The sequence below is a fragment of the Zea mays genome, chromosome 1 (genome assembly GCF_902167145.1).
Source record: "Zea mays cultivar B73 chromosome 1, Zm-B73-REFERENCE-NAM-5.0, whole genome shotgun sequence".
Taxonomy (NCBI): Eukaryota; Viridiplantae; Streptophyta; class Magnoliopsida; order Poales; family Poaceae; genus Zea; species Zea mays.
In genome coordinates, this window is record NC_050096.1 from 118152702 (window position 1) to 118179082 (window position 26381).

General features: G+C 46.7%; 1 protein-coding gene across 5 annotated transcripts in view; it reads right to left on the reverse strand.

Annotated features, from left to right (window-relative positions):
• Window positions 1–25822, reverse strand: part of LOC100193937 (uncharacterized) — a 50136-nt gene extending 24314 nt beyond the window's left edge. Inside the window, exons 1-21 of one of the 5 annotated variants that reach the window (XM_008659923.3) lie at window positions 25389–25822; window positions 25188–25271; window positions 24004–24092; window positions 23742–23916; window positions 23318–23437; window positions 23120–23206; window positions 22983–23054; window positions 22767–22880; window positions 22454–22554; window positions 22272–22365; window positions 22009–22176; window positions 21831–21914; window positions 21459–21524; window positions 21333–21389; window positions 11905–12118; window positions 11297–11433; window positions 10551–10619; window positions 10388–10447; window positions 3453–3524; window positions 2834–2881; window positions 2568–2687 (exon numbers count right to left, since the gene is read on the reverse strand). In XM_008659923.3, the coding sequence (XP_008658145.1) occupies window positions 2568–2687; window positions 2834–2881; window positions 3453–3524; window positions 10388–10447; window positions 10551–10619; window positions 11297–11433; window positions 11905–12118; window positions 21333–21389; window positions 21459–21524; window positions 21831–21914; window positions 22009–22176; window positions 22272–22365; window positions 22454–22554; window positions 22767–22880; window positions 22983–23054; window positions 23120–23206; window positions 23318–23437; window positions 23742–23916; window positions 24004–24092; window positions 25188–25271; window positions 25389–25610 (2253 nt within the window). In that variant the 5' untranslated portion in view covers window positions 25611–25822. The remainder of the gene's footprint in view (window positions 1–2567; window positions 2688–2833; window positions 2882–3452; window positions 3525–10387; window positions 10448–10550; window positions 10620–11296; window positions 11434–11904; window positions 12119–21332; window positions 21390–21458; window positions 21525–21830; window positions 21915–22008; window positions 22177–22271; window positions 22366–22453; window positions 22555–22766; window positions 22881–22982; window positions 23055–23119; window positions 23207–23317; window positions 23438–23741; window positions 23917–24003; window positions 24093–25187; window positions 25272–25388) is intronic. The other 4 variants (NM_001359353.1, XM_035963430.1, XM_020545229.1 and 1 more) reach the window with 4 other exon arrangements.
• Between the last annotated feature and the right edge of the window lie 559 nt (window positions 25823–26381).

A 26381-nucleotide genomic window follows, 5' to 3' on the forward strand; every position in this document is an offset into this window, starting at 1 on the left:
CAATTAGGGCATCCAGCGCCCGTCGATCCTCGTGGTAGTCGACGTCGCCGTATCGAACTACTTCCCACATGTGGCGAACCTGGAGCCGTACTCTCATCACCACGGCCCACTCGACGTAGTTGGTCTTGGTGAGGGTAGGCCACCCACCACCGGGATCGATGTCCCTGACAATGGTCTGGGCCCCACGGCGACCATGGTACCGATCTGGGGAGAGAGAGTCGCGCCGCCTGTAGAGGCTGCGATCTCCGTCGACTCGGTGAGGTCCCAACCGTCGGGAGCACTGCCGGCGTGTCTACGCCCGTCTGGGCTACCACCGCGTGCGCCCTCGCCCGGAGCACCGTCGGCGCGTCGGCGCCTATCTGGCCTGCCGCCACACGCGCCCCCATGGGGATGCGCGGCTGTCCACTATGCCGCCTGCTCTCGTGCTGCTTCCCTCGCCAGCGTGAGCTCTTCGTCGGTGTTGTCGTTGACAGAAGCAGAGCTGCCGGCTCTACTGCCACGCAGAGCCTCGAGCTCTGCTGCCGCCGCACGTGCAGCATCTGCCGCCTCTGCTGCTTCTACTTCCACTCTCGCTGCTGCCAGTTCCGCCGCCGCCAGTCGTGCTACCCTCGCCGATGTCGCTGCAGTCGCTGCTGCTGCTCGCTCGCGTTCTTGTGCTGCGGCGACCTTGGCCTCCTGCTGGCGCCGTGCACTCGAAGTGACCGAGCGTAGAGACATGGTGGGCTAGTGAGGGGTCGCTGCGTGTGGAAGAGGCTGTCTCAGACGAAAGGCTGCTCGTCTGAGCAGGAGAGGAAGGAACAGTTAGAGCTCTTGCTGCCGACTGAGTGTGGGGAGAGGCGCGGGAAGGAGATGAGCAAGAGATGTTTACTCTGCAGGATAGTTTGGTTCTGATACCAATTGTAAGCAACGAGACTCTTGCTCTAATCGAGAGGATGACACTATGAGTTGGGGAAATTTTCGTTTATTTCTCACACACTACACAAAATGTCATACCCTTAGAAGGGTTGGGGATACATATTTATAGCCCTAGGGGCTGCACTACACATCACTACACACTACACTACACACTGCACTACACACTGCAGCACACAGGTGCTGTCCTTTAGATACTAAAGTGCAGTCAAAAGACTGTTGTGCTGCTACTGCTGTCCTACGCAGTAAAGACTGTTGTGCTGCAACTGTCCTGCGCAGTAAAGACTGCTGTGCTGCAACTGCTGTTGTGCTGCAACAGTCAAAAGGTTGCTGCTGCTGCTATAAAGACTGCAACTGTTGTTGTCCTGCAGCCGTCAAAAGGTTGTTGCTGCTGCTGTCCTGCAGCAGTCAAGACTGCAATTGCTGCTGACCACATGACTTATTCCATCACCGCGCTACCCACGACATCTGTCATAATGAGCACGAACAGAGACGACCAGGCAACAAGGCACATGTAGACAAATGGCCTTGCCAAGGGGGATTAGAGCACCCGTCATGCTGCAGCTCGAGGATGAACTGCTTGTTGAGGAGGGGTGTAGTGTCAAGGCCTAAGGAGGCCCACGGAGGGGTTGCGGTAGCAGCAGCCATGGGCCCTCCAAGGGGGATTAGATAAGGATAGTTAGAGATAAGATTAGAAAATTAGTTGAGATTATTTTGGAGATTAGTTGAGATTATCTAGGAAGGTTATCAGTTAGTAGTTTGTTGAGAGCTTTTAGGAGAGTTTTAAAGAGATAAGGATCTCTAGCTAGATAGAGGCAGCCAACTGGCCTATTTATGTAATCAATGGATGAGAAATAAAGTAGGCAAGAATTAGAAGGGAGAAACCCTCCTCTTGCTCGGCCGTGGGCAGAGGCCCTCGGCCGACGTTTCTGTCCATCGATACCCCTCTCTAATTCATCACCGATCTAGCGACCATAACACTTAGACACCCCCGAAATGCATTTTTTATGTGGTTGGTGTCTCATAAGAGATGTTGGACTATGGATCCTTTAGCCAGGCGCGGTATGGACCATCTTCGTGACCACGAAGTGGAGACCATGATCATCTCTTGACCTCATGCGTCTTCACTAGAGAATTTTGGTATCATTGGTTGTGACAAGTGGGGCTTCAAGATTTGTCCCCAAATCGGAATGAAACTTCCTTCTAATGGTGGAGACTTGTTGATGAGGCTATTGCGAATCCAATTAGAGAAGGACTCAAATTGTTCATCATCCTTGGAGCCTAGGTGCTTTGGAAGCATAGAAAACATTGTCTTTTTTATGGAGAGTCTCCCAATATTGCTGCAGTTTTGATCCAAGCTAGAGAAGAGAGAAGACTATGGGAGATAATTGGAGCTAAGGGTATTTTGCTCTTAACTGCTCCCTTCCTAGATATGTAATTTAGTGGTTGTTTTTGACCTTGTGTCCCTAATCTATGCTTTTGTGTATTTTCGTTTCTAGTCATCGTGAGCTGGCCTTGTGTTGTTTTTACATGTATTACCTTTCTTTGTTTAATATAATGATGTGCTGTTCTCTTGCGCATTCGAGAAAAAAGTAATAACAATCCAACAAATTAATCATATCAAATAACCAAAGGAAAACTAGATTGATTGTTACCCTTTTGAGGAAATCTCTTCCATTAGAGTCGGTATAAAATGTACTATTTGTAACCATGTTTGTTGTCAATCGGGTAATGACCTCCTTCCCAACATCATCATCAATAGGGATTGGCCCAATCTTTCACAAATTTTAGAACAAAAATTATTAGTTCAGTTTTGAATAATAGTGTTCCTTATGAATGTAGCAAAGCTGGAATAGCATATTCTCCAACAACATAAATCTTATGGAAACATATATTTCCAAAGCTGAAAGTAGTCACTAACCGTGTATTCAACTTCTGCATGCTCCTTGTTCTTGTAGAGTCGAGTAATCTATTTAATGAAGAGAGATTAACGAAATGTTCGTGTTTTATGGGGGAAATTCGTTCAATATCACTCTTTAATTTGATCATCTAGAAAATACCCTTCACTAGTAAGATATCTAAGAAATGCCCCTCGCTAATACAATTCTTCTTGGATTATAACACAATGTCTAGTTGGTCATGTTTATTTTTAGTTTTAATCTTAGATTAACTTAAAAATGACCGAGGCTAAGAATTTGACTCTTCTAACATCCCCTATCCTTGGTCTGTAGTTGTTATTTTTCTATAGTTTGATCATGGACCCCTTTGGGTATCTTTGTTTCTGGCCACTGTATGGTGTCTTATTCTTGGCTCTTTTTTGGGCTTGTATTGGTCTCTTTTTAGATTCTCACGTTTTTCTTAATATAATGATGTACACTTCTCATGCGTGTTCAAGAAGAAAAAATATTTTTAGATGCTTTATTAGTGAGGGGCATTTTTAGATGGTTAAGGAGTGGTACCGAACGAATTTTCCCTATTTTATGCTCCACTAATCATGTAATATTTAACTGGTCCTAAATTGGAGTAAATTTTAATCTTACTTGATTAATCCATGGGCCGAATTGTTGATGCACTTCATGAACCAAAGGTCCATGGATAACGCTGAGCAGCACCTAAAAGGAAATTAAAATGATCCAACCACTGAAATAGAAACTGCACATGAAGTTCGTACTAGGTAGTGAACAGTCGATTGTTATAACAGCCCATGACCTTTAAGAGCTATTCAGACTAAAGATACAACTATTTCTGTGAATATGACCAGAATATTACACTAAGACTATGTTTGAATGCATTAAAAATTATTGTTAGCTGTTAAAATTAGCTGAAGACATCCAAACAGTCTAGCTAATAGTTCAACTATTAGCTATTTTTAGCAAATTAGCTAATAGTTAGCTAGAAATTTGTTAGCTACCTAATTTCACTAGCAATTTTTTAGCCAACAACTATTTGCCCCTGTGCATTCAAACACCCTGTTGACACCTTTTCGGAGGCGCCAATCACTCAAAAGAACCAGCGGCGGTGCTCTCTGGTCAGGCGCGGACGGTCCGCGGCTTGGGGCTGGACGGTCCGCGACCTGGCGCGACGTGGCGGTGCTCTCTGGTCAGACGCGGACGGTCCGCGGCACAGGGTCGGACGGTCCGCGACCTGGTGCAGGAGCTCGGGTTCCCTGCCTGACGGCCGGACGGTCCGCGCTCTAGGGCCGGACGGTCCGCGCGTGCGCAGGGGCGGCGGAAGATCGCCGGCGGCGCCTGGATCTCGCTCCCGGGAGGGACCCCGTCGGGGAGGAGAGATCCTAGGAGTTGTCTAGGCTCGGGCCGGCCGACCTAGACTCCTCTAATCGACGTAGAGTCGAGGAGAGGCAGAGAATTTGGGGATTGGAATACTAAACTAGGGCTAAACTAGAACTAGACTAGAACTACTCCTAATTGTGCTGAAAATAAATGCAAGATAGAAGTTGTATTGGTTCGATTGTTGGGGGGTTTCAATCGGCCGTAGCCCTTCATCTATATAAAGGGGGAGGTCTGGATCCGCTTCCAACTGATTTCCGAGTTAATCCCGCGGTTTTAGGTAACAAATCCCGCGAGAAACTAGGAACCCTAACTGACTCTGCGCACGCGCGGACCGTCCGCGCCACCACCGCGGACGGTCCGGACCGCGGACCGTCCGGCCTCCGGGCCGGACCGTCCGCACGGTCATTTTTGGGTTCGAACATATGCCCCCCTGCCTTTTGGTGAAGGTTGACGAACCAAAAGCATATGAACTAAACCTGATGTAAGTCACCGGCTTTTCGATATGGAGATTATTCAATAAAGCACCAATATAAAGGCCGTTTCGGATTGTATCTTTCTCGGCCATGACCATTTGATCAATGGATCAAAAGGAATAGAATGGAGGTGCCCCCCAGTCTGGATAGACGAAGGGATTATACATGTACCATGGATTCATCATCGTGCCATTCCATGTTTGAACAGGATAATATACCGATGATGAGTAAATAGGTGGAAAGTACCCTGGTCTCATAGAATGAATAGGCGATGCTTGTTGTGTCGCCTTTTGGGCCGTTTTGTTTAACCGTTTTGTTTTAGCAGGTGGCCAGTGTTTCTTTGTTGACCGATCACGTGGAACAGTCTTTTTGCTAGCATTTTTGGAGAGCAACTGATCAAAAGTAGGATCGGCTTTGATCAGCCGATTATATGTGCTTTGACCTTGCGTCTTTTTTCTTGCTTTATGTAGAGGTTGACGCCTTTGGTCATAGGGGGACTGTCCGGCTGAGTTAGCCGGACCGTTTGTCTGAGCACCGGATCGTCCGCACGTAGGTGCCGGACCATCTACGATGTTCGGGCTAGGCTGATGTGTTTGGTTCATTAACTGTGCCTGCCCCCCAGTGTCTTCGGACTTTTTAGCCTTCTCGTCCGAAGCCTTTCGAGCAATCTCCTTTTGTGATATATCTGACATGCGGGGATCGCCAATGACGATACCCTTGCCTTTGCCTTTATCGGCCATTTCGGGCCGAACCAAGACCTTTTTGCATGTGAGTTCTATTGTATTAACAGGAAAGGGTTGTGTGTCTACTTGCATCTCCTGAAAAGCCAATCGACCCTCATTTATGGCCGATTGTATCTGTCGACGAAAACCATTACAATCATTGGTGGCATGAGAAAAGGAATTATGCCACTTACAATAAGCACACCTCTTTAATTCATCGGGAGGAGGAATAGTATGAGTTAATTTAATGTTGCCGTTTTTCAGTAACTCGTCAAATATTTTATCGCATTTGGCAACATTAAACGTAAACTTAACTTCTTCTTGTCGATTCTTTCGAATCGACTGTAAAGCAGAACATGGTGAAGGTTTAGCCTGCCCTGGCCAAACCAGTTCGGCGGTGTATACATCCATGGATTCATCGTCCGAGTTATCGTATCCCACTAGATGCATCTTATGGCTAGCCGATTTTGATGTTTCCTTACTTCGGCTTTCACATGTCATAGCCCGCTGGTGCAAGTGCACTAGCGAAAAGAATTGAGTGCCATCTAATTTTTCTTTTAAGTAGGGTCGCAACCCATTGAAAGCTAGCCCTGTTAGTTGTTTTTCCGCGACATGAATCTGAAAGCATCGGTTTCTAGTGTCCCGGAATCTCCGGATATAGTCATTAACCGATTCTTCAGGCCCCTGTTGGACTGAAGCTAAGTCAGCCAATTCTAACTCATGTTCTCCTGAGAAGAAGTGCTCATGAAATTTCTGCTCTAATTCTTCCCAAGAGTTAATAGAATTTGGTGGCAAAGCAGCGTACCATGCAAATGCAGTATCAGTAAGGGACAACGAGAATAAACGAACGCGGTAGGCTTCCCCATCAGCCAATTCTCCCAAGTGTGCTATGAATTGGCTTATATGTTCGTGTGTGCTCTTCCCACTTTCACCAGAAAACTTAGAGAAGTCTGGTATTCTAGTTCCCTGTGGGTATGGCACGGTGTCGAATCGGTGGCTATAAGGCTTCCGATACGATTGCCCTGTACCTGACACACTAACACCGAGTTTGTCCCTGAACATCCCGGCTACCTCGTCTCTGACCATCTCTGCCATGTCTGGCGACCATCCATTGAGTTTGTGGGTGGAGATTTCAGGTTGCCTGACATTACTCTGTCGGCTTTCCTCCCAGGTATGTTTGAGGTGTGTGTTAGGTGTCCTATTAACGTCACCAGCTCCTGCCCTATACCCCTCAGGCTCTCTTGTGGCCGAATAGTATTCAGCCCTATGTCCATGAGGTGGTATGGCATGATTATAATGTGTTGCTGGTGGGGCACCATAATGTTGCTGCGATGAATGTGGGAACTGTGCGTATTGCGCAGCTCTCGGCTCTGCGTATGCATATCCGGACGGTCCGGCGTAAGAGGCCGAATGGTCCGCGACCTGGCCAAATGGTCTGAAGGTATATCCAGATTGTCCAGCCGTATATGGTGCTACGTGGGTAGTCTCGTACCCAGACCGTCTGTCGTAAAGAACTGGACGGTCCGCGATCGGGCCGAATGGTCTAGGACTGTACCCGGATGGATCGGCCATATATGGCGTGACTTGGGCAGTCTGCGCATGGACCCGTGTAGAGTCGGATGGTCCAGCGTAATACGTCGGCCGGTTCATGCCATATCCGGACGGTCCGGCGTAAGATGGCGGACGGTCCGCAACATATCCGGATGGTCCGGCGTGATGCACCGGACGGTCCGTGATGGGGCCGAAGTGTTCAGGGTTGTATCCTAATGGTCCGGCCATGTACGGTGCGACCTGAGTGTTTTGTGTGCGGGCCTGTATCTGGTCGGACGGTCCGACGAAATACGCCGGACGGTCCGCGGTATAACCGGACTGTCTGAGATGATGTTCGGACGGTCCGGCTGCGTCCAGTACTTGCCGCGTGCCTAGTGGTTGTGGCTGTGGTGGTGGCGCGAAAGCGTGCATCGGCATACCATATGATGGCTGGGTCAAGGGTGACCCATTTATAGCCGATGTGTTTGACGCGGGTGGCACTGTATTAGACTCTCGCGATGGAAAGTTAGGAGCAGCTGATTTCTCGTATGCACGTAAATGCATTTTAATAGATTCATCTACATATTGCTTTAACTGATCTCCTCGTTGATCCATGAAAGTCGTAAGAGATAGATCTGAAGTACTTACAGCGGGACCCTGAAGTGGAGGTAGGAGAGATTCCATATCGATCTCCCCTTGACGGACGATCTTCTGGTGGCGATCTACCGTGAAGTGTGACAAGTACTTGTCCGCCGCCTCCTTGCGCCGTTCGGAGAGTTTATGCAGCAGTTCCGCCTCTTCCTTGTCGCGTTGTTCGTTCCATTGCCGCATCACCTCCTTCTCATCGCGCATTACGAGGTCTTCAAAGGGCATTTGGTCATCAGCCGGGAGCGCCTCCATGGCCGGCTTGATGATGTTGGTAGTGGAGATCTTGGTGTGATCCTTAGAACCGGCCATTTATGGGCCGATTTTTAGCAGATCTAGACACCTATTCCCCAGCGGAGTCGCCAAAAGTATGTTGACACCTTTTCGGAGGCGCCAATCACTCAAAAGAACCAGCGGCGGTGCTCTCTGGTTAGGCGCGGACGGTCCGCGGCTTGGGGCTGGACGGTCCGCGACCTGGCGCGACGTGGCGGTGCTCTCTGGTCAGACGCGGACGGTCCGCGGCACAGGGCCGGACGGTCCGCGACCTGGTGCAGGAGCTCGGGTTCCCTGCCTGACGGCCGGACGGTCCGCGCTCTAGGGCCGGACGGTCCGCGCGTGCGCAGGGGCGGCGGAAGATCGCCGGCGGCGCCTGGATCTCGCTCCCGGGAGGGACCCCGTCGGGGAGGAGAGATCCTAGGAGTTGTCTAGGCTCGGGCCGGCCGACCTAGACTCCTCTAATCGACGTAGAGTCGAGGAGAGGCAGAGAATTTGGGGATTGGAATACTAAACTAGGGCTAAACTAGAACTAGACTAGAACTACTCCTAATTGTGCTGAAAATAAATGCAAGATAGAAGTTGTATTGGTTCGATTGTTGGGGGGTTTCAATCGGCCGTAGCCCTTCATCTATATAAAGGGGGAGGTCTGGATCCGCTTCCAACTGATTTCCGAGTTAATCCCGCGGTTTTAGGTAACAAATCCCGCGAGAAACTAGGAACCCTAACTGACTCTGCGCACGCGCGGACCGTCCGCACCACCACCACGGACGGTCCGGACCGCGGACCGTCCGGCCTCCGGGCCGGACCGTCCGCACGGTCATTTTTGGGTTCGAACACACCCCATATGTTAACCTATAACCTCATATGTATATAACATTTATAGAATATGAAATGAAATATTCAAGTCTGAAAACACATTTCAAAGGAAGTTTTTGTTCGAAAACTACAATTTACCATTCCGATTCCAGTATTACAAGATATGAGATAGAAAAAAGTACATCTTCCGTATTGCAAAAAATTAATTGTATTAAAGAATGATAATAGAAAGGAGTAAACCTTTTTAATTGGAATAAGTCTACACAACCTACTAATTAATCTTTAGAGGATGGTTTACTTTACCCGCTCACCATTAAAACTAGTTTAACCCCCTCAACTTTACAAAACTAGACAAATAACCCTTAGACAATTTTAGTGTTCGGTTTTGATGACGTGACATTGATTTAAGTGACACTAGTTTTATCTTTTTCAGTTCTGTCATCTTATAGTATCCAAAATTTGTGTAATTTTATACAAAAATCAGTAATCAAATATTATGTTTTCTCTAACTATCATGAAATTTTAGAAGCAACAAATTAGTTAATAAAAATAAAAAACTACATAAAAGAACTTAATTTTTTTTGTCTGTGATTCATTTTTAACTTTTAAGGCTAATTTTTTTACTAGAGCTAAATAATACTATTAATAAACTAATAAAAATTTAGTTGGTTTTATTAGGCAAGTTAAGTGGTATTGCTTCTAATTACTAACTAAATCAATTGTACATTTGTCTTTTATAAATGCTTACCAAACATTAATAAAAAGATCTTCAATTTTTACGCAAATCTTCTCCTAGCTAAACTAACATAAACAAATATTTCTAGAACTTTTTTGAAAACTTTGAATCTAGACCCATAATTTATATACATATCTCTCATATCTTTATATGTGTTTAGATTTAAAGTTCTCAGAAAATTCTAAAATATTTGTATATGTTAGTTTATGTAAGAGAAGGTCTATGTAAAAATCGGAGATCATTTTATTATTGTTTGCTAGGTGTTTATAAAAAAATAAATGTAAAATTAATTTAATTAGTAATTGGAAGAAATACATTTAACTTGATTAATATAAGCAACAAAAAATTACTAGTTTAGTAATAGTATTAGTTAACTCTAATAAAAGTTTTAGCCTAATAAGATAAGAAATAAATCAGAGACAAAAAATATTAAACTCAGTTTATGTAGTTTTGGATTTTTAGTAATGACGCTACTTCTCCTAAAATTATAGGAAAATTAAGACAAATATAATATATAATTATCGATTTTTTTTGTAAAATTAAAAAAAGACAAAACTGATGTCAATTAAATTAGTGTCACGTCATCAAAACGACCCTCTAAAGTTTTGTAAAGTCGAGGAGGTTAAACAACCAATTTTGAAGGTATAAGAGTGAAGTGAACAATCCTCTAAAGTTCAGAGGGTTATGTATACTTATTTCTTTTTGCATTCAACATAGATGCCATAATTTCATAGAACAATTGAAAAGGTATTGAACAATATCACTATGCCATTTCAGTCCGTATATTTTCAAGTCCTCGTGTTAAAATGCAACTAAAAATATTACACCAACAACTATTGTTTGCGCAATATTATTCTGAAGAAATACTAACAAATAAAGTTACCTTTAATACAAAAATTACTGTTTCAAAATATAAAAAAATATGGAAAGCAAGATGTAATGGAATTATGAATTAGAAATAAATAAAGATAAGATGCAGGGTATTACCGATGATGATACAATAGTTGGTGTAGTACCATTGGGTCTAAATACATATGCTCCAGATCCCTAGTACAAACCATTAAATAAAAATACATACACATCATAATCGTCAAATATTTACTGGACAGATTTTCTCTAACTAAAAAAAATCCCAGTTTCTTAGTCAAACCTGTGCATCCACGATATCACCTTGATTTGAACTATACCAAAAAAAGCTTTGTTGAATTGGTAGATCCACCTGAAGTCAATTACGCACACAAATTTGGATATATTCAGTATTACTCCGATTTACTCAAGTTACATGCTAGGTTAGGGCTCCAAAAGGTTGCTACACACTTTAGACACGTTATATGTACGTATCTCTCTAAAATAAAAAGGGAAAGGTAATCTCAAACCACGATGATATTTTGTCCAAAATTATTTCCTGAGAGCCATCATATACTTGACATAAAAAAAATGTGCGCATATTCTTTTCATGTGAACACTATTTATATGGATCTAATTTTTCGAGATGCAATATTATGTTAAACAGAATATTAACAGCATGGTAATGACAAGATGGGAAATTATATACAGAATAGCTACATGAGCATAACTTATATTGTGCAAACTGAGGGAGTGCCATGCTTGGATGCAGTGATGCACTTACATCATCATTTGTAAATGACACACTAGTATATAAATCACTTTAAGCCAAGTGTTGTGTCAGTTCTATGATATTGCAGATCGCGATATGATAGGTCAAATATCAGCATGTATAAGTTGAAAAGGTGGTTTGTCTAATGTTACAGATATGTATTTTAAAATGACAATTTCAATTTAATAATCTCAGATCTAATATGAAATACATTTCTATCAACACAGTTTAGCAAAACAATAAAAAAATGTAGATCAAATTTGCCATATAAGACTCACTCCTGAGACAGAATTGAATATTCTCTCCAGTTGTCCAGATGCTGATGAGAAGGAAAGTTTTAGAGACCCTGGTCCAACTTCAACCGTGTCATTCCTTGGAGAAACCATGGTTGCAACATACCTAATGCTGTTGGATCCTAAATAGATTGTAGGAAAACTATCAAGTTAAACAAACGAAACTTGATGAAACTAAAAAATAGGGTATTTTGGAATGGCTTAACAATGAATATCACTATTATCTATAACCATACTGTAGCTGCAAGTGACTAAAGCAAATGTTGGTCAAAATAACTTCTAGTCTTTTGATATATCCCTTTGATGTTTAATGTTCATTAGTGAAGCTAATTTTGAAACATGTCATATGCCATTTCTTCATATCTCATAAAGAAAATAGTGAGGATGATGATCAGGGAAGGTGGATTATTCTTTTCTTTTGTTCTGTGATATCCTCCTATGCAATTTAGCAAACCCCCTCTCCAGAACAAAAGAATGTTGCTCACCTGTTTATGGAATAGTATTATGACTCAAACATGGAAATGACAATTAACTAGGAATACAATCATGTTGCAGTTCAATTTAGATTTTTACATGAGATAATTTACATATACCTGTGGATCTCGAAATGTAGTAAGAATTCCACCCCATTGGCGGCACAGAAGCTTGAAAAAGTAACCAATACATTGGTGGTTTGTTTGTTGTGATTCCAAGATACGCTTTTACATAAACTTTCCTTAAATTTCTTGTCACATTATCAACCTCAACTAGTTGTGACTCAATAATAGTCCCATCAGAGCTTTTTACAACAAGGTTTTCATCATTGACCTAAAAATGTTGGAAGAAATCATAACAATAGGACTAAAAGGAGGTACATGATTCACTAACAAGTTTCTACCAGTGTGAATGCAAATTTTGGGTGTAGTAGTAACCCATGAGCCTTGATCCAAGATGTTCTTTTTGTTGGCAATTGAGGAGGTAGGAAACACATACACACTAGAATTTTTAAGAGTTGTTAAGCATGCATGGTGTCCATCTCTACAATTTAGAGCCTATTTGGTAGGCTTCGACTCTGGCTTTTCTCTAGAAAATAGCCAGAGTACTGCCAAACACCTTATTTAAAATGGCTTACTGCGAAAAGCACCTAAAAGACCCATTTTTGTACAACGAAGAAGAAGCCACAAATAGTAGCTTCACCGGCTCTTACACTTTAATACAAGGAAATGTCTCTGCTCTAGGATAAGTCGTTTTTTCCAAACAATTTGTGAAATGGCTTTAGCTCTACCAACAAAAGTGTTTTTTAGGAAAAGCCAGAGCTACAGATGTTTTTGGGTAAGCTAGAGACCTGCCAAATGGACCCTTACTACATCATCTACCAATTACATAACTACTCAATTGTTGATGCACTCATAACTATCACTCAAAAAAGAAAAGGGGTGACCTATATGTGAGCAACAACTACTAATCCTAGTGTGGATGATTAACATGGGGATTATAGGTCTATCAATCCTGTACGTAATCCATATGTCATGTTCATGACTAATCTTCACCATTCCAATCCTTGCACACAATTCTTAGAACTTGAATCACCCAAGTGACTTGGTTCATATGCCAACAATTTTGTCACTACGGGGGTGTTAGAGTACTCGTTAGGGTTTTGGGTGTTCCCTGTGTAATTACTCTCTCGCCCCTTCTATAATGGGCCTGGCCCAACTACCAAGTCTATTAATACAATTCCCAACCCCACTCTTGGGTTAGAGTTTCCCACATGGTATAGAGCTAGGATTATTTTTTTCCATCACCTCTGTCCCAGCAGCCGCCGCCAACCTCCCTGGTCAGGCCGCCGTCGCCCCTTCCCCTCCCTACCTCCCTCCCTGCACGTCGGTCGTCGCCGGCCCACCGCCCACCCTCCCCTGCTTCGGTCACGCCCAGCCCTGATCCGGTCGCGCCCCTCTCCTTCTGTCGTCGGCCCCCAGCCGCTAGGACTCCACCCCGACCACTGCCGACGCTCCCTGTGGCTGCGCCGCAGCCGGATCCGCCCAGCCGCCGGATCCCACCGGCGGCCGCCACATGGATACCAGCACCGCCGCCGCCTCTGGTGCCCTATGTGCCGCCAGCGCTGCCGCCACCATGCCCGCGCCCCTCGACGCTGTCGCAGCTGCCACCGGCACCCGCACCACCAGCCACATCACCCCGATGCCACCGCGGCCATCGCTTCTGCCGCCTCAGCCAGCGCACACGCGGCTGGACTCCTCCCTAGCAGCCTTTACGGCGATCTGGGCCTCCCCGGCTACCCCGCCTCCATGGGTGACCTCAGTGCCCTCGCAGCCCCCGGGACCCTCTCCCCGACCGGCTTCTCCAGGCAGCTGCCCCCCGGCTTCACCACTCCTCGCCTGCCAATTGCCCACACCACATGGACCCCACTATGTGTTGTCACGCCATCCACCGACTACGCGCTGGTCGTCGCCATCACCACCATCTAGGCTGCCCTCGCTGCCTCGCAGGAGCGTGGGCGCGCCATGTCACGTGCCTTGGAGCAAGAGCGTGCCATGGGCGCCGCTCTGACCGCACAGATGGCCACAGCACAGTGCCTCATCTGCGACCCTCCACCGGTCATCCCTGAGACTCCTACGCCCACTCTCGAGGATCCCATCGCCTCTAGACTCGACGCAGACCACATCGCCACTCTCCATGCCTAGGCTGCTGGTCTACACAACATCCGGTCCCTTGTGTCCATCGTCTTGGACCCGACATCCTCGCACTACCCTCATTGGCGGGGGCAGATCCTCCTTGCTGACCACGTCCTCGACGACATCGCCGCCTCGCCGTCCCTTTCCAGGTCCCTGATGGACACCATGGTCCTCTAATTGCTCCACGACACCATCACCGTCCGGCTTTAGACATCATCCGCGACCAGACGAACAGGGGCCGTCGGGCGTGGCTCGCTCTCGAGGAACAGTTCCTTGGGAACCGGGATGCTCGGGCCCTTCACCTCGATGCCTAGTTCCACTAGTTCTCTCAGGGGGACCTCTCCATGGGGGAGTACTACTGCTAGATGAAGGGCCTGGAGGATTCCCTCAGCGAGCCGGTAGCGGACTGTACCTTGGTGTTGAACCTCCTGTGTGGCCTCAGCCCCTCTACGGCCACCTGAAGGCTCTGATCAAGAGGATCGTGCCTTTTGCCACCTTCCATGTTGTGCGGAATGAGCTTCTCCTCGAGGAGCTCACCATGACGATCGAGGCTACCACTCCGGCCCCAGCCCTCTACAGCGCCATCACTGGTGCTCAGGCGTCTTTCGGGGGACAAGCCACCCGCACTCCATCGACCGGGGCCCCCGCTCGGCCCCCTACCGCGGCCCCTTGTCTAGCTTCCGCCACCAGCGGTGGCCGTCGCCCCCGCAAGGGCGGATGCGGGGGTGGCAGCTCCACGCATGGAGGTTTCACCGGCAGGGGTGGCAGTAAGGGCTGACCGTCATTCTACAACCCCTGTACCGGAACCATCTCCATGTGGCCTGGTCAGGTCCCCAGCACCTCTCGTCCTCCAGTGCCGGCACCAGCTCTCCAGACTACACCCACCTTCGGCATGCCTCCTTACAGCGTGCCCTCGACCTCGGCTCCGCCTTAGCTCCCGCCTCTTGGGACCCCTGCCATGACACCCTGGTCACCGTTCGCTGGAGGCTAGGACATAGCCTCTCTCGCCGCCGCACATAGCACCATGGCGTTGGCTCCACCGACCTCTGGCTGGGTCATCGACTCCGGTGCCTCCTACCACACCACCCCCACCGCAGGCATGCTATCTCACTCACACCCACCTCATTCCTCACACCCACCTCAATCGATGTTGGAAATGGTTCCACTCTGCCAGTCACCTCAGTAGGTGCCTCGGTGCTCCCTGGATCATTCCATCTCAACGACGTTCTCGTAGCCCCACACATCACCCACAATCTCTTTTCTGTACCTCGGGTCACCACCGACAATTCTCGTTCCATTGAGTTTGACCCCTCTAGTTTTTCTGTGAAGGATCTGGCCACTAGGACCCTAATCGCCCGATGTGACAGCGTCGGGCCCCTCTACACGCTCCGACCCTCTTCCACCGGTGCGTCTCCACCTCCTGTCCTGGTCTCCACCACCACCTCCACCACTTGGCATCGTCGTCTCAGCCACCCAGGACCTAACGTCATGACCAAGCTTTCTAGCAGCTTAGATTCTTCTTGTAGTAGGGGACGTTTTGAGGGCCTCTGTCATGCTTGCCAGCTAGGCCGACATACTCATCTCCCTTTTACTACCTCTTCTTCTTGAGCTGGGCAGACATTTGACCTAGTTCATTGTGATCTCTGGACCTCCATGTACTCAGTCTTTCTAGATACAAATACTATTTGGTGATTTTGGGTAATTTTTCCCATTTTCTCTGGACGTTTCCTCTTCGGTTGAAGTCCGACACTTTTACCACCCTCACACACTTCTTCGCCTGGGTCTCCACCCAGTTAGGTCGCCCGGTCCGTGCACTGCAGTGCAACAATGGCCACGAGTTCGACAACCACGTCTCCCGGTCGTTCTTCGTCACCAATGGCGTTTAGTTGCATCTCTCGTGCCCCTACACCTCTGCCAAGAACGGCTGGGCCGAGTGCATGATTCGCATCACCACCAATATGATCTGCTGCCTTCTCTTCCAGGCATCTCTCCTGGCCAGCTACTAGGCAGAGGCCCTGCACACCACCACCCACCTCCTAAAGTGCCTCCCCTCGAAGGCGGTGAGCCACCCCACCCCCACTTCGGCCTATACGGCACAACCCCCTCCTACGACCACCTCTATGTGTTCGGCTGTGCATGTTATCCCAACACTTCTGCTACTGCTCCTCATAAGTTGTCTCCCTGCTCCACTCGATGCCTCTTCCTTCGCTAATCCCCTGACCACAAGGGATATCGCTATCTTGACCTCACCTCCCATCGCATCATCATCTCCCATCACGTCATCGTCGACGAAGATGTGTTTCCCCTTGCTGGCTCCTCCCCACCCACTGATTTTGACTCCCTCCTTGAGTCGATCCGAGTATCCATTCCCCCTAGGCACCTCGCCTCGCACCATTGCCCGCGCCTCGCGCGGCTTCACCTCCCTCGCGCGTGGCCACGTCGACCCCACCCGGGCCACATGCGGCTTCGAAGCCCCTGCTCGCACTTCTTCCCACGTCACGTGCGGCCCCATCGCCTACGCATGCACCATGTGCGACCCCGTCGACCCAGTCGGCGCCACGCGCGGCCCTGGTGACTTCAGCCCCATCGACGAGCAGGACTCGCTTCGCTGACCCTGCCCTCGTCTACCACCGCCGCGAGAGCGCTCCTCCCTCGGCTCCTACGGACCTGAGCCCCTCGACGAGCACGACCCAATTCACCAACCTCGCCGTTGTCTACCATCTTCGTGAGTCGGCCACATCCACAGCCCCCGCCGACCCGGCACCTCGCTCTGAGCCGTCGGTATACCACCCGGTCGCCGTTCAACGCGACCCGGGCGCATCCACCCAATGGTGACTCGACGCGCCGTCGGTGTCCTTCGGCCCATTGACATGCTAATTTTGGTCGCTGATACGACCATTACGCCACCGGATGCCTCCCCAGTCCCCTCCTCCATTCGCACCGCCCTCGCTGACCCACAATGGTGTCGTGCCATGTAGGAGGAATACGTGGCCCTACTGGCCAAACACACCTAGGACCTGGTGCCACGTCCTCCTGGCACCAATGTGGTCACCGGCAAGTGGATCTTTCGCCACAAGCTGACTTCGGATAGCTCCCTCGACCGTTAAGTGGGTCCTTTAGGGCTTCACCCAGCGCCCTGGAGTAGACTACGACGAGACCTTCAACCCCGACGTCAAGTTCACCACCGTTTGTGCCATCCTCTCGCTCGCCCTCTCCAGGGACTGGCCGATCCATCAGCTCGACGTCAAGAATGCCTTCCTCCATGGCACTCTGACGGAGACTATCTACTTCAGTCAGCCCACCGGATTCATCGACACCGCTCACCCGGATCTAGTCTGCCGGCTGAATCGCTCTCTCTACGGCCTCAAGCAGGCGTCGCGGGCCTGGTATAGCCGCTTCGCCACCTACTTGGCCTCCATCGGCTTCGTCGAGGCCAAGTCGGATACGTCACTCTTCATCTACCAGCGAGTCGAGGACACCGTCTACCTACTCTGCATCGATGACATTGTGCTCATGGCATCCACCACCGATCCCCTACAGCGCACGATCATTGCCCTTAAGCAGGAGTTTGCAATGAAGGACCTAGGGCCCCTCCACCACTTCCTCAGCATCACCGCCGAACGTCGGCCCCTGGGTCTCTTCCTGCACTAGCGTCAGTATGCCATCAACATTCTGGAGCGGGCTAGCATGTCCGACTGCAAGCCCTGTTCCACGCCCGTCGACACTCAAGCGAAGTTCTCTAAGGACGACGGGCCCCCGGTCACCGACGCGACATCTTACCGGAGTTTGACCGGCGTGCCCCAGTACCTCACTTTCTCCGGCCAGACATCGCCTACGCCGTCCAGCAGATGTGCCTACACATGCACACCCCATGGTAGCCGCATCTCATCGCTCTCAAGCGGATCCTGCGCTACCTCCGTGGCTCCCACAACTACGGCCTCCTCCTCCGACTATCCACGACATCGGAGCTAGTGGTCTACTCCGACGCTGACTGGGCAGTTTTCCCCGGCACGCGCCTATCCACTTCTAGCTATGTCGTGTTCCTAGGGGCCAACCTCGTCTCCTGGTCCGCCAAGCGGCAGCCCGTCGTCTCCTGCTCCAGCGCCGAGGCTGAGTACCGCGTTGTGGGCAACAGCGTGGCGGAGGCCTCTTGGATGTGCTAGCTCCTCCACGAGCTCCACAACTCCCTTCAACGTGCCACCCTCATCTATTGCAACAACGTTAGCGCCGTCTACCTCTCCACCAATCCCATGCAGCATCAACGCATGAAGCATGTGAAGATCGACCTACACTTCATCCGCGAGCGTGTCGCTGCTGGTGACGTTCGGATTCTCAGCGTCCCCACCACGCTGCAGTTCACCGACATCTTCACCAAGGGTTGCGATCAAGTGTATTCCTAAACTTTCGGTCCAGTCTCAACATTTGTACATGATATAGTTGCGACTACGGGGGTGTTAGAGTACCCGTTAGGGTTTTGGGTGTTCCCTGTGTAATTACCCTCTCACCCCTTCTGTAATGGGCCTGTCCCAACTACCAAGTCTATTAACACAATTCCCAACCCCACTCTTAAATTAGGGTTTCCCACAGACACAACCACCACACACCGCATGATTGATTAGCTGACTAATTAGGCAATCATCGAGGAAGAATAGGTGGAACTGATGCTCCTCCTCATGTCAATGTCACCGGCCAAGTCGCAGTCGTAGTAGCTACCTAGTCATGTCATTGTAGTCCACCACCCATAGGGAAGGACAAGATCGAAGAAGCTAGAGATGCAGTACAGAACACACTTCACCACCTGCAAGTGCTCCTCTATGTGTTTTCCATAAAAAAGATTGCAAAACTAATGGCGAATGTTGTTATCTAGAACTCTATCTGGCAATGATTGAGGCTCTAGTGAAGATGAACTGATCACCAGAACTCTCAAGAACACAATGAATATTCTAGAAATTTTGGTGTTGAGCAACCACAACATATTTTCTCCTTGTATCAGCTATCTATTTATACACATATCGACCATAAAAAAGAAAGCCAAAAAAGGATAAAGCACAAACAAGGACGTGCTTGGGAAGGATAACTTCCCATCCATGCTCAACGTTATTTCTATTGAAGAAAAGGAGGGGAAGAGGCGAGCGCGACAAGGTAGAGTGTCGTCGTGGGCGAAGCGCTCGTTGAGGTCCCGAATGACGTTGAGGACATGATTGCTATTAGTGATGACCTCATCAAGGGCACCAAGATCGCCGGCCATCTTATTTAGTCGACAACAATAGTCGATGATGGAGAGGTCGCCTTGGATGATGTTGCGCAACTTCGTCTCAAGTTTGATGGCACACGCCTCCCTATTTCCGCACAACTTCGTCTCAAGTACGATGGCGTGCACCTCCATGTTGCCAAGGAACAGAGACTCGACAGCGATACAGTGTCTCGGGCAGTGGAGCCCTGAGAGGAGATGATGTCGACGAGGTCATCGGTGAAGGTTCTAAGGATCAAGGACTTGACCATGTGATCCGTTCAGTCCCAGTCCGAGGATGCGAACTAGAGAATCGAGGCGGACATGATCCTAGATGGAGAATTTTCCTAGGTGATGTGATCGTGCCAACGATTGAAGTGATAAGAGTCGATGTCGAGGATGATGGGGACAAGGCTCCGAATGTTGCTAATGGCGAGCGTTTGGACATGGAGATTCAAGAGGGTCGCGGCCTCATGAAGAAGCATGGCGTCATGGAGATCTATTGGAACAGTCGTATGCGAGTCCTCTAGCTGGATCGGAGGAGGGATGATGATGGTGGCGGCGGCCACACGCTCCTAGGCGATGCGTGCATGGGCAGCATGGAAGCCGGTGATGGCAACATCGCGGGTGGTGGCAAAGGTTGTGGCCTCCTCCTTGGCTTGAGCAGCATGGTCTAGGGCTGCGTTATAGGCATGCTGACGCTTTATGCCCTGCTAGACAGTGGATGCAGTAGAGGCGGTCGTCTTGACGGTGTCGCCCTTGGGCTACTGTGGCGATGTGGGAGACATGGCGCCGAGGGGAGGGGTAGAGTAGGTGTGGTATGGTAGAAGAGGCTAGCATGCAGTTGCAGCATGACAGAGGGACGATGTGCTAGGGCAGTGGAAGAGGGGGAAGCCGAGGTGAAACCTGGACTCATGATACCATGAAATGAGATTTGACTTGAAAATAGTAGATTGATTATATAGTTACAAGGGGTGTACAATATATATGCAAAGATCGCACCCAATCAAGGGAGATCCATGCCTAATCTATGATGAACTATCATAAACACCAAGGCATATATGGCAAGCTTGTGGAAGTTAATCTTGTACATAAACCAAGGACAATAGCGTAAGAGGGTTGCTATGTGTATGCGGACTTTTCCCACATGAGGAGCTAGGTCATAAGAAAATTATGGATGTAGGGTGTTTTAGATGGTATTCACAGTATCAATAGTCATTGCATGTGCGTGTGTTGCATTGTAGGTTGTTCATAAAGGGGTACAATGAACACTCTTTCATTGCCCATTGAGGGGCACATTCTGGTGTCTTCTATGTGTGTGTGGTGAGCTGTCTAGGACGTTAACCTTTAAGGGGATGAGGTCAATGTAATCCCAAACATGTTAGAATTTTGTAGTAGTTCCAAAAACGTTAGAGCATCCCCAACAGTGTCTTAAAACAGTGCCTTATCTTGAAATATAGGGCTCAATACATAAAATAACAACTCCAACAATGCCCCATTTTACAAATTTTTATCAAAATAATATACGGCACACCATGAACTAACCCAAATATATTACAGTCCCGACTAGTGTTCTATCCTCACTTTTTATACCATTTTCATCATTTTCTTTCGTAATAATATAATTTGCTTCCTAAAATACATGATTTAGGGCTTAATTGTTGGAGCACAATTTGTTTTTAGTCCCCTAAACACTTTAAACAATGTAGTATTTTATTTTTTTTGGACACTATTTTGAGTCACCTTGTTGGAGATGCTCTTAGAAGTCTATAGTAGTTTTGTAACTGGCTCATGTGTGGTTTAGAACTGCCTCGTTAGTACCATATTGAAAGTATGGTAGGTGAGGGCCACCTATAACCTTTGTCGCTCCAAACACAACACATTTGAGTAATGTAAGAGATGTGCTATGGGTAAGTGGACCCATCTCATATAGTCATATGTGGAGTTGAGCAATTAATAGATTATGACCAATGGTTATTATACCGAGTGAAGTTGTCATTGAGTGTTACATTTTGTTGGAATATAAGTGGATTGCCCACCTCTTCTCACCAGGTTAAGCTTTTGGGTTAAACTGGTTGGTGCAACCAACTTAACACATTTTATGAAGTTGTTAGGCGCTTACAGGAATCTGTATGAAGTCACTACGTTCCCTTCCAAGAGGATTGTAAACAACTACAACCTGCAAAGGGGCAAGTCAGTATACAGAAAAGTTAATTTATATCAATAGTGTTCAATACATAATACTTACTAAATTCTTTGCCCCTGAAACTGTTTCCTCAGTTGAAGGGCAGTAGCTTATATTGAGAAGTGGGCACTTGAATTGTCAATAAGAGAAACAGTGTGGTCAGGTAAATCTTTTCAAGAACCATAAGGACCATTTAACAGTTTATATCAAGTTAATACATAGAGGACAAAACAGTTAAACAATAATATGTAATACTTATACCCTCAAACATTGCCAAGACGATAAGGGCTGGTCCCCTTTTCTCAGTTTGGTAAGAATATTTTAAAACCCATGGGCAAGAATATAAATGGATTAAGTGAACTAGGTCGAGCAGAGAAGATTACATTTCGAGGAAATTATACCACATAGTAATTATATGATCTCATAATTTCTTACCTGACTAAATTTTTGTACTGAAGGCGCACATGTTCCGTTGGAACTTAGTAAACAGGTCAGAGCAACATTGACTCCTTTCTCAACCTAAAATATATAAAAATACGAGCGCATCAAAATTTCAAAGGGAAAATGGAAGAAAATTGTAGCACTAGCATTTTGAAATGGAAAAAACATGTACCTTAGATGCTCCAAGAGCAAGGCGTTTCGAGTAGTCATCTGTCGTGTGTTGTTTTGCTGTACCTGAGACTGCATCATGATGCTGGGCAATTGCCATTGGGTCTTCCAAGCTGGTCGTGAACATCCCTAAGAAACTCCTACCCACTAAAAATTCTATTTGACGTGCAGCCTGCAAACAAATACAGGTTCCCAAGGATTCTTCATATATAATATAATGAGTAGAAAACCAGCATGACTCATGTAGTTGTAAAGGGAATATCATACCAGGTAATAACCACTAAGCACTCGAACATATCGCTTGAAAGTTGGACGGCTTGTATAGTACCCAGTCCAATATGAATTTTTCGAATCAGCATAGCTGCAATTTGTAGGTGAACAAAGTCATCATGTTTTTTTGAGCATAGAATTTTTCATGCTGCTCAAATGAAATCAATTCAAGGACTCACGGGAAATCATCGTCATATTTTACTGGCCAAGATATATTTGAAAAATGTTTTGCATCTGTGTAAATGGATGGGGTAGAATACAGCGCATGCACTCGGCCATCCTGCAGCAATCCGGGTATTATTTTCTAATTCGTCGGTTCCACGACATCAATTAACCGTGGCATATTGCACATGACTAATGTGCTTAGGCAGCATCTTACAGAAAAAGACTTTATACGTAGTAGTATCATTGCAGAAAGGTAAATTAAAATGGCAGCTGAACATGAAAACTATGTATCAAAACTTGAGAGCTTCAGTTTAAAATCAGCAATACCTTGTTCACGTGATAGATAAGTTTGTCCATATTCCGGAACCAAGATTCTGCATACTGATAACTAAAATCATCTCCCATGGTCCACATTATGTGGTTTGTACGCGTAAAATTTGCCTGATCATCACAAGTTAATTAAATCCAATTTCTTACTTTGAACGAAGCATAATTTATTGCTCTAGTGAACTACAGCATGTGGCAACAATATTGAAAGTTTACCTGTTCTATGGCTGCAACAACAAAATCATTAACTCGTTCTTCAACATTATAGTCAAACATCAGCATGTCATCCTACAAATTTCAATCTAAGATGCATGTAAGGTTCGAGGAGCATGGAAATGGTTGCGTACATGTACCTGGACAGGCAAGATATTTTCATCTAAAACTTCAAAGCCAAAGCCATCTGGAGGGCTATAATCGACAGGAAATACATTTGTAAATATCTGCAATTTAACCACCACAGAGTCAAATTCCCTTCAAAAAATGAAAATTCGATCCATTGTGCTAATGAATGGAATAGGCAGAACTAATTGTGGGGTAAGAAGAATAAGAACCTGTGAAGATGAACCGAAAGTTCTTGAGCCGCGCCATATAACCTCTAAGCCTTTGCCAGCTTTACGCTTTTCCTTATCTTGGTAATCGATTCTTGCAAAATGCAAAGAATCGAAGCCAAGCTACAGTTTGAAATAAAAAAATCTTATATTCATATGCTTTGCACAGTCGCATGTTGATTGTCAAGAAAAAAATGTATTGAGAATTAAACCCAGGAAAATCACTAAGGCTTAACATTTGCATCCACCGTACAAATATAATATTCATTTAGTAACTTTAATTAGTATACCATGTGCCTGCAATGCCAGACTGAAAAATGATAATTATGAGAATTGTATTTTCTGTTTAGAAAAATGTAGGAGCTTATCATACTGGTTTTGGTGAACAAAATGGCTTCATCGCAAATATGATGTTAATAGTAGTTACCTCTGCTCCAAGCAAATAAGCTTGAACTGCAGAATGTCCAAAAGGATCGATTTGCCAGCCAGCTCTTGGAGTCTTGTTGAATTGTTTCTTGATCATCCGGTGACCAAGCGTGGTCTGATCAATCATGTCAATATAATGGACAGCAGCTTCATCATGCATGCACCATCCACCATTTCTGAATCATAATACCCACCAGTAATTTTGTAGAGGAAAACAGTATCGAGACAAAGCAAAATAGAATAAGGAAAATCAAATTCCATACATGAACTCTAGCTGACCCGAATCCACGAGCTTGCGGACTACTGCCTGAATGTTTGGGATTTTCTCTGCCCACCACCTTTGGAAAAAAGCCTGAAAGCTAAGAAAAATTCTGACTTCAAGGCTAATATCATGACTTAGAAAGCAACAAACATAGAGAAGTCCTTTTCTATGCCTGAAATATTTGGCCTAAACTTTGTCACTTTTCGGAGATTTTGAAGCCCTGAATTCGTGGTGCACATTCCAGGCGAGATTGTTTTTGGTTCACTAATCATATGACTCACAAGCAGTTTTGGTTCCATGTGGCCTTTGATCAGGTTAAAGAGCCCTTTGACCACGATAGTCCCAGTTTCTTTTAATTAATCTTTATTTCCATTTTGGCATATTTTCCCTTATATCCTAATTATATTAATGTGCCTGGATTTATGGCCTACTTGACATGAGTTTGTCCTTTGTGTCTAGATCATTTTCCTCTTCTTTAATACAAAGATACTCAGCTCTTGAGTGTTTCAGAAAAAAAGAAGTGTCATTTTTGGCTGGTACCAGGAGATGATAGTGATTCAGAGGAGTGAATCCTTTTGTACTTAATAACATTAATTTAAGCTATAAGCTCTACCAATAGAATGAAAAATTCTATGACCCGTGTTTGATATATTTTGATGCTAAATAGACATGCATGGAACACGACATAGTTGCTGACAAGAGAATGACATCACTATAAGTTTGTACCTGTATCCTCTTATCCATGAAAATGACAACCATTCCCCTACTAAATAGTACTCTAGTGATCCTACCAACAAAATTCTAGTTCATGTAGTCCCTTCATCAGTTTTTATGCAAAACTTGTCCATCATGCTATATGATTTTGATTTATTTTTTCTTTGATTCTCACATGTTATAGGATTTAAAATGCAAACTCATTTATTTATTTTAATATTCATAAGATTGGATCACCCTAATTTTAAATCCTAGATTCATCACTGTACTCTGTAAGTACCCATAACCAAACTAGCATATTATAGTGTGCAAGTATTCACTCTAGCTAAGAAGACGACACGGCTGCTTTGGTTCTGATCAAGATAGTACTGTACTCAGCAATCGCGTCGATCTGGGAACTCGTATGAGAGCTAGCGAATGGACAGCAAGAGACGCAGAAAGTGAGCACATCATTGGGCTTAATCTGTGTACCTGCTCGACGACGACGAACTTGCGGGCGGGGTCCCTGGCGAGCGCGTCGACCACGGAGTCGAGGGTGTTCATCACGCACGCGCCCTGCCACACACACACCTCCAGGAGGTGAGAGCGAGAAGAGATAAGAGAGATCAAGTGCCGGAGCATGCGGCGCAGGATGGCACGGGTAGCTATATGGTGTTGGTGTGTGTTGCATACCTGGATGCTGTTGTTAGATCCGACATAGTACTGGTCGACGGTCTTGAGCCACCCGACGTCGTCATGCGAGTGCGGCACCAGGTGCACGTTCAGCTTCCCGGCCACCACCGTCGCCCCATGCGCCGTCGCGTTGGACGCCGCGGCGAACGCCCTCGCCGCGCAGGCCTCCCTTGCCGTCGCAATCAATGCCAGAAGTCGCAGCAGCAGAAGCGCCGGCGCCATAGCTAGATCTCTGACCACTGGTGGCTTTGCCCGCCGGCCCCGACGAGCGCATCGATCGGTTAGTGGATTGGGAATGTAATGCGGACAGCCAGGCGTTTTGATAATTGCTGCTTCAATTTGGCGTTTGGTTTTCCTCCGGGCGCGCGTACGTGGGTGGCGGAGGCGCTCGCGGCCTCCCTCATCACGGTGGCTCCGTCAAAACGGATGAATGCATGGGTGTGGCGTTTGACCAACCTGTTATAGGAATGGGATGCTGGCTGAACCGCTGGAGCTAACAACGAGCGCAAGCACTTTTGCCGTCATATCATCTCATCATACAGTACTCCCTCGGTGTCCATGGCAATTTGATTTGTAGGTTAGTAAGGAGTTTGCGATAGTATTGTCCTGGTGGCCTTGCTCACTTGTTCGGAGAATTCTCATACGTTTATTGCTGATTTTTGGGTGTTACACGGCGAAGTGTGGAGCTCGTGTTTGTGTGAGAAGCTGAAGTGTTTGGCCATATATTTTTTTTATATAGTGTTTGGCCACAGGAAATCGATGATGTCTCTTGTAAACAACTTTTCTGTAGTGATATAGACACATGCTACCAGGCTCATCTAAACAGTGGGTGTGTAGGTCCTGAATGCCTTTTTGAATTGAGTTTTTTACATTGGTCCCCTTAATTTCGCCACGGTACTCGTTGCTACCCTTAGTTTTTCTTCTTGCTCAGTTTTACCCAACGCTACTTCCATTTGCTCAGAAATCTGCCTGGCCGCCGTCTCCGTCCATTCT